The sequence below is a fragment of the Opisthorchis viverrini genome (assembly GCF_000715545.1).
Source record: "Opisthorchis viverrini unplaced genomic scaffold opera_v5_57, whole genome shotgun sequence".
NCBI lineage: Eukaryota > Metazoa > Platyhelminthes > Trematoda > Opisthorchiida > Opisthorchiidae > Opisthorchis > Opisthorchis viverrini.
The window spans coordinates 1,512,918-1,521,469 of record NW_008751714.1 but is presented as its reverse complement, the minus strand read 5'-3'; the positions used below and the strand labels follow the sequence as shown (position 1 = coordinate 1,521,469).

The window sequence follows — 8,552 nt, the reverse complement described above, 5'->3', positions numbered from 1 at the left end:
CTCCGAGGTGACGGCCTGCAGCGTCATGGATGGGTCCTGCTCGATGCGGCTGAGGAGTCGGGTACGGATTTCTGCATCCTTCGGGGATTGTAGACCGCATATGAAAATCAGCGACTTGAACTGGTCTTCCGTTAACGATCCAAGTTTGAACCGTTCGCATTCCGGGTTCACGATGCCAGAATATGTGGGGAAGTCGTCTGCATCACTAGCTTCACGCATCGATAACGGATGTTGAAAAGTGACATTTGCTCACCGAATATTTGTGAAAGCGTGTTGACCGTTTCATCAAAAGTGAAATCGCTCGGGTTCTTTGGCAGAATATAGTAAGCGTACTTATCATGCTCTGCGGGTCCAAGTTTGCGAAGCAGGAGGCGAACCTTCCAACTATCGTCTTGAACTAAAAAATCGACCCTGAACAGGTCTTCATAGCGACGAAACCAAGCATCAAACGTTATGCCAGCTGAGGGTTCATAGCAAAATTCATTGATACTGCTAGCGATTCCATCAACCGACTGTGGGACGCTCGACGCAGCCGGTGAAACCAAAGATGTAGTTGATAGCCGCTCCGTGAGTACTTTGGTGAGTTGCAGTTGTTGTTCAAACATTACTTTGAGTTGTTCTACATCCCATACCCGTCGCCAAATATGTTACGGTTCGGTCACGCAGCGAGCAAACAATATGATGTGCGGATTGTGGCAATACTCTATCCCCAGCTATGTTGCTTGATCCAGATTCTGATCCAAAAGAACGCGATCAACAAGCGATGCCACGAGCTTCCGAAACCAAGTCAGTAAAAAGCTGGTGTCGTGTAAGTAAGTGGTCGGATTTGAATTTCTTGGAATATCAATGGACCATTGATTTATTCATAGTTTGACCTTGAAGATGCCGGAAGTTCGCTAGCACATAAAAATACAGGGTTTTTTGGGCATATTGCTATCCCTAACAATATCCTTCCCGTCCTCCTCACATCAAACCTACCATTCACGATACCATGTATTTCACATGGATATGACTGGTAGCCGATACTGCCCGGACAGGCGCGGAATACTGTATCGCACGGGTTTCTTAGGTGTTCTTCAGTGCATCCTTGTAATCTCTGAAAAAGTCTTTATTCTTACCGATGTTTATTAGATGCACATTTTGGAGATGTGGCTTTCGCGGAATGATCTGGCAGAACTGTCACGTTTAGTGCACTGAAACACTTACTCGTTGTTGGGATACTAGATTTGAGTTCATATAGTTAAACACTTGAATCTGTGTAACAATGTTTCTGAACACCATGGTTGACACCTGTTTCTGCGACTTTAGTCCAAGATGATATGAATTATGCAAATCCCATTTGCCTTCAGATGCAGGCATCGAACTAACGGGAATACAAAAGTACTTGTTCAGTCCATTCTGCTGTCATGTCAGCGGGTGCTGCCTCCGATTTTGCACTCCCTTACGTCTGGCGGCCATAAAAAACCTGGCGTCCGATTCTCTTGATCGTGCTTAATCTATTATCATTTCGTTTGACGGGTGCATACCTTCCAAAAGAACTGATTAAAATGTGTCCCGTCAGTAGCTATCACGTTGGAAGCAGGTAAAGCTTCAAATTACTGTGCATATGTACAATAGGGTGAATCGTAGTTGGAGTGTCTCACGGTGAACCTCATAACACTGTGTTTCTCGAATGGGGGCAGTTATCCCTCGATATGAAATTTCAAGGGTTCGGTGGAACGGGAATTCAAAAATGGAAGATTATTCACTCCACTGTTGAATGTTGATTTGATTGAGATGTCTCACTTGGTTTTTGTTATATGTTGCCTTATCTGCTTTTCATGGTACATGTATTTCCAAGACCATTGGTTTTGCCCTGTAGGGAATGTTCCGCCCTGCTTCAGACTCATCAGTGAGATTGTTTGAACCAGATAGGTCATTATATCGCTAAACTAACCAGTCGCACATCGTACGCGTGTAATACTCGTTTGCGTTGCACATACTGCACTATGTAAGAGGAAGACGCACATTTACACCTAAACACGTACGTGGCATGCACGATGACACTGAAGTGGGCGTAATGCACGCACTACTACGTGCAAAGGATCCGCTAATTAACCGGACTAACAGGGCAGAAAACGGAAATCTTATTGAAGTTAATTTTGCAAGCACCACAGCGTGAAACTCAGAAACTCAAGAAAAGAGCTCACTGGAGCACCGACCGATGGATGAAAACGGAAGGGCTCAAAGGCCACGTGGCCACTAGACTGGAAGGATCCGTATTACCAGATGTGTGCTACTACATAACGCTTTTTCCGACCTGCGGATGGTCATTCGTGTGGGTAATAAACTGTTTGCAATCAAAGAGCCTAGCTCCGCGGACAAAACTGAAGACTTACTATCGGCGTCATTAACATTCTCCTAGTTTGTCTCAAAGGCTGACAGACTACTGAGTAGAGCATGCGTAAACAAATTCATGAAGAAGCAAACTAAGGCATACTTGAGAGGCATCATGTGAATACTCGGGAAAAGGGTTTCAGGTTTGAACAAACAAAAGTCATCCTTAAGTGGGGCAGAAAAAGCGACAGCAGAGCAGCACAAAATGAAGAAACTACACAGGTGGGTTTATACGTACACATAAAGTCACGAGGACAGCTAGATGAGGAAGAAGTGTTGCCACAGCTTTATAACTTCCAACGTAATTACTCCAAATTAATTTGTGGTTTTTAGAGTAACTCTATCGTGTTTATTGCTCTGCGATACGGTGAAATAGTTGTAGAGGGGAATAGCTATCTAAATGGTAACGCATTTGTTGTTCACTCACGAGTCTATTTATCTGCGAACACGCAAGTGCGATGTAAAAGTTAACTTTGTAGGACTGGCTTTAAATCACTGGTCTTGATAAAAATCGCCCCAGCATTGACAGGTGCGACGAAAATGATGTATCTTTCACACAGGCGTGACTGATAGCCGCCTCGAATGCTTCTACGATTCGCACTGCGAGTTTATTAAGCTGTCTTTGAGCCAAGTGACGACTTCTTGGAAAGATCTTGTAGCCAGCTATTGCAGTGAAGAAAAGCCTCAATTCTAATGCTGACGCTAGGTGAACACTTTTGAGGGTGAGAATTAAATCGTGACGTCATTTCGAAGGGTGGTAGTTATTTTTCTCATTTTATACTTCTACTGTTGTGTACTTGCATGGAATGTTCTCAAGAGGGACAAGGTGCTTCTTATAGTTTCAACGTCGTACACTTTCTGACGATAAGAGTAGTTATAAGCGCCGAATAATACGCGTGTCGTGTGACTGAAACATGGGATAAAGCGGATCCACAACAATGTGGTTACTGGTGTCGTCAATTTATCGATCTCCACTCTCCCTCAGAACTAGGACATACCAAAATGAGCCTATTTTGGCAGTTCACTGAAATGTGGAAAATTCGAAAGCTAAATGAGGGTTTCTAACCCCCCTCCCACAGTGAACGTGAAAACATCAGACCAGTGCGACGATTGGGGATATACTAACGACAGTAATAAATATGGAATGACTCAATTTGTGGCAGGCACACGGGCATATTTATGCTTTGGCTGCCTTCTTTCCCTTCGTTGTCTTCTCCGTCAGTTGTTCCCCATTCCGTTTCTTTGCGATATCAGTACTTCTGTTTGGGTCCTGGCGATCCAACTTCTAGTTTTATGCATTTAGATGCTTAAGTTGACAGTGAATGATGTGCGCATATTAGCGACAAAACTGCTCACACGCTCGGTATGTCTTTGTGCCTTGACTCAATTTCTGCCATCATCTGGCATTTCTCCGTTTTGCCGTCCCAACTTCCTGCAATGTCATGGCAGTGGCCGCTGTTCTACTTAAAGTAGCCACGAGCTATAAAAAAACATCATAAACGAGGTATTCAGCTGGGTTCCAGGTGAGTCTCCCATCAAAACCAATTTGGTATGCAAAAGAGTGCATTTCACTATCCACGATCTTCCTATTAGTGCTACGAAAATTAGAAAACTAAACGGGCAATGCGGTTTTACAGCAACGTATTTGTGCTATTCACGAGCGACAAAAGTATTTACTTGATTGTTCGCCTGCATTAATAACTTCGTCTCGTTCATTTTCAGTTGTTTAAAAATCCACATAAGTCGCTATGGCTTCGAAACATCGAGGTTGCTGGAACATCTTTGGTGACAGGGGCTATTGTCCAGTGGATATCAGACGGTGATCTTATCAAAGAAAAGGGCTATTTCTATGGTTTTGATTGGCTTGTATGGATTCTGGTGGGTCTGCATTCTTTCGGCGGTCTCATAGTTGCTATGGTGGTCAAGTATGCAAACAACATGCTCAAGGTTAGTGTGAGATTGTGGTTTCACGACCATTCTTATTTTGTGTGTCATTTTTTGATTACCAATACATACATTAGGCGATTGTTCAGTCATTTGTCCTGTGGGTTTTCGCAACAGCGATGTTCTCTTTCATGAACTTTTCCGTTACACTGAGACCAACTTTACCAAGATTGAATCGTCCCCCATATTCTCTGAACTAGTATACCAGTCGTGTCTACTTTATATCTTGCTTTTCTCGATTCATTTCCTGTTCCTGAATCTATACTGCATGTTAATGGTTCTGTAGATCGCGCATGGACACAAATGACCTCTGCTTTGCCGAGGTTGTCGCCTAAAGTATGCCTAGGATATCCAGGTTCTTCTGTTTGCTAATTGCCCCTTATTATCCAATAGATTGTGCACGAATACAGATCATCCACCTCGTTCTCATGCTCTAATTTCAACCCCAGGCGTAGTGTTAATAACAGTACCATTGTGCCATTTTCTATTCGGCTGACATTTTTGTTTAGATGCACATCGTTTAACGCGTTTCCGAACTTTTTCCGGTTCTTAAGATCAGAACCAGTTTCATATATTTCACCTAATAGGCCAATGTCTGCTTTTTTAGACCAAACGGTGACGATGTCTGTTCCCATTTTTTCACCTCGGTTGAGTACTTCTCGAATTCTTCCCCACACATCAGCACTGCGTCGCGCCATTCCAATGGTTTTGCGCCAAACAGCGGGTTTACACAAAAGCTAAGGTTCCGAACACTTTCAGTTCTATTGGTTGGTTCACTGGCCTCCAGTTAGCACGCTTTCCGAAATTTGCTGATTAAGGTAGTCTGTAGTCGTTCGGATCTCGGCTCACTGTACTCGTTTTGAATAGTTTGGCTGCCCAAACACCGCAAGGTTGGGTGGATCGATCAGATTCATCTGCCAAGTAACTGAGTTCCACCCTGTTGGATCGCTGTTCAAGTTCCGCCAGCACATTAATTTAACATTTTTTGTACGGGCGAGCCCATTGTGTTGACTATCCCGCTAGTCTGTTAATCCAGTCTCACGCTGAAGGATGTTTGCCTCAGCTCACCGGGCATTTTCACGGAATATTTGGGCTCACACACCTCCGCAATCCATATATCTGTTAGTTTTTCTACCCTTCGACAGAGTGCAAATACAGTTTCCTCTCACCCTTCAATCTGGTTTACTGGAATGGTGAGCTTTGATATTCAGAGCTACTTTAATATCTGAATAGAGTTGGTCACTTGATGTCTTGTCGAAGCGCAGTGTTGGTTTTCCGAAACCAAGTATGAGAACTTCGGACTGTGTGGAAGAAATTCTTTGTCAGTTGACTAAGTTTCTCGCTTTTTTCATCGATACCCGTAGACCTTTGACATCTGAAGGTTCCAACCTTCCATCAGAATCAAAATGAGTCTTCTTTGGTCTGACCGAGCCAACCTGATTAACATCAATAGTAAACTCGATAAACGACCTCAGAAGAACTGATTAAACGACGCCAACAAAACTACATGAGCATCCTTACTTGTCACCTCAGGTGCACTGCTCGTTGACCGATTGCGACTATTCCTCTGTCCAGCTAAAAACCTTCAAAATTTAAAATGGTTTAAATATCCCTTGAAAGTAACGCCTGGCTTTCCCCACCTTGTTTGGGCATAAGGGCCGTGATGGTAACACCATTTTTGTGTCTCCCGCTGGCGTCGGTCGGCGATGACGCAGGATCTAGAATTACTAGGAAGAAAAACTGGTAGAACTTGCAAAGAGTGATCCTAACCACATCCTGATTGACGTACGGAGCAGTGAAGGAATGTATCGCTCTTTCTAGTCCTCCCTTCAATTCGGTAACCCTTATTACTGTTAGGTCTAGCATCCTAGCGCGACCCAACGACTGCATCACTAGTGGTGTCTGATAGGCTACGTACGTGTGTTAGCTAGCATTATATGTTCATCAAGCTGTACCCGCGCTTCGTCGTGCACTTTTGGTTCGCGCCATACTATGCCCGGTACGTAACCAGCGCTCATCACCATCTCTGTGTTTTGTCTGAAAGTGAGCTTTTCCAGACAAAGCACAGAGACTGCACGGCTGTAGTTTGCGTTGGCGGATATAATAGTTATTCTTTGTCTTACGATTGCTTCTATAGTAATATAGTCATTTTGGCCTTTGCGTCCTCACCCCTAGAAGATAGAAATTGAACCACCACGATGTGTTGAAGGTTAAATGGAATAGCAAAAGACACTTCTGAAACTCTTGTTTCTAGCTGGACAAGCATGATGTTCACATACCAAGTGGTTAATGATCTCCAAATCTAAGGTGGGAAGTAGGACCTTGCCCACATTTTTCCAGCCGCTTTCCGCTATAATTTGAAAACCCGGGTTTTCAGTCTGGAAATCTTGTTATTTTGGAATTTTTACTGCTTTGGGTTGCAGTGCAAAACAGTGTTATCTAAATGTGTCGCGTGTGGTCATGCTAGCTGGTCGCCATGTTCGTCTCTAACCTCTTTTAGATAAAATAATAGTCAACCGCCCGTACATTCTGTTTCCTATCATATGCGTTTTTACCCATGTGTCTGCATCCAGTTTCATTGAAAAAAAGCTGCAGTTTTCGACAATCATTCTTCACCTTGTTCTGTGTCTAAATATCTCTGATTAAGTCTACGGAAGACTGCTTGCTATGCCTTGGGGTTTGTAGGGCGCTTATGTCGCTCTATTCCTCTGAGCTGTTAAGTTTGCAGAGTTAGGTGACCGTGGAAAAAAGTAGAGTATGACGGATCACGTCGCAACTAGATGTGGACATCGTTTGGCTTAGAATCCACTCCACTATTTATTTTTCCCTAGGACCGTCGTATTTTCTTGCCGAGGCTTTCTAGTACCGGGCTTGTTGAATGATAACCTAAGTTGACCTCACTTCCGGTATCGTTCAGTGGGTTTTTAGACCTCACGAGCGCTCTTCGCACGTTTTTGATCCATTTTCTGTACGTAGTAAAAGCTTGTTTGCTAGTGATCAAATCTCTTCACTAGCTTGAGTTGTTGTGACGTGTACACCGAATACTTGAGGATAGTTGGGATCATTTTACTTACAGGACCGTTCTTCCCTTTCCAATTCAGGGTTTTGCGTGCTCCATGTCGATCGTTCTATCCTGTATCTACTCCGTTCTCTTCCTCGGCGTTCATTTGAGTCCGAGCTTTTTGATTGGAGCGTGCCTTGTCCTGATCTCCGTCGTGCTCTATGCTGCCTATCCTCCCAGGATATCCTGTTCTCCCACGGTTAATGCATCTAATGAATGAATTGTACCGTATTTTGAACAGAAACGTCGCTGAACTGGAGTTTTCGTAAATTTTTTTACGGTTATTTTATGTGCAATGTTTTTAAGGCACAGTGCCTCTGGTCTCACCTTGCATTTGTACTACAAATTTAAGTTAGTCCACATTGAAAAGTCAAGAAGCACTGTGGTTGCCTCATTCTTAATGGGGATTACCAACAGTGTACAGATCGAATGCTGAACGGGATTTGTTTGTTTTGCGTCATTTCTGACAGTCTTTGGCCCGTTGTCGGTTATCTTTGACATATATATCTCATCATGAACTATTAGTTTTCTACTCAGCTTGGACGGTGGTGTGCATTCTGGGCAGCTGATCCAAATGCACTCGCTTCTGCTTCTCACTGATTTCAAAGACATTTACTAATAATCGAGAAACGACTTTCACACTCAACAAAAAAGTCTATATTTCAGTCTGCATCAGGTCGGTGTCTGGTTACGATAGGTCCATAGGTGGTAAAGCGCAATCAGGCGACACGGCCCGAGATGATTCAGTGGTTGGAGCGCGAATTTACTGACCGGAAGTTACGTGGTTCCGAACCTGACCCCCCCTCGTGACTTCCCTGTCGAGGCTTGGGCCAGCTGGCAGTATCCTAGCCCTCGTGCTCCCTTCGGGTGGTGTGGCAGCTAGGCACTGAAAGGGTGTTACGGCTGAACGGTTTATCTCTTATTTTTATTTTATGGCCTAAAATCGTATGTTAAGCTGCACTCGAACAAGCGAATGCAGGGTACCGTATTTATGCTTTAGTATGTACTCTCCGCGGGTAGTTTTCAGCCCGCTACTTCACTCTGAAGTAGAGTGAATGGATTAGACTAATTGGGAAAACTAAGCGAACCTAAGACAATTGATGCAGACTGGCTACGTTCGTTGTTGTGGTTACTTATAGCTCAGTTACTTGTTGACAGCCTAACGAAATGG

The 8,552-nt window shown here is 43.8% G+C and overlaps 1 protein-coding gene across 1 annotated transcript in view; it reads left to right on the top strand.

Annotated features, from left to right (window-relative positions):
• Positions 1–8,191, top strand: part of T265_03860 (hypothetical protein) — a gene marked incomplete at both ends in the record, with an annotated part of 10,464 nt that extends 2,273 nt beyond the window's left edge. The window contains 3 exons of the mRNA XM_009168441.1: positions 4,099–4,323; positions 7,422–7,580; positions 8,087–8,191. Of these exons, the coding sequence (XP_009166705.1) occupies positions 4,099–4,323; positions 7,422–7,580; positions 8,087–8,191 (489 nt within the window). The remainder of the gene's footprint in view (positions 1–4,098; positions 4,324–7,421; positions 7,581–8,086) is intronic.
• Between the last annotated feature and the right edge of the window lie 361 nt (positions 8,192–8,552).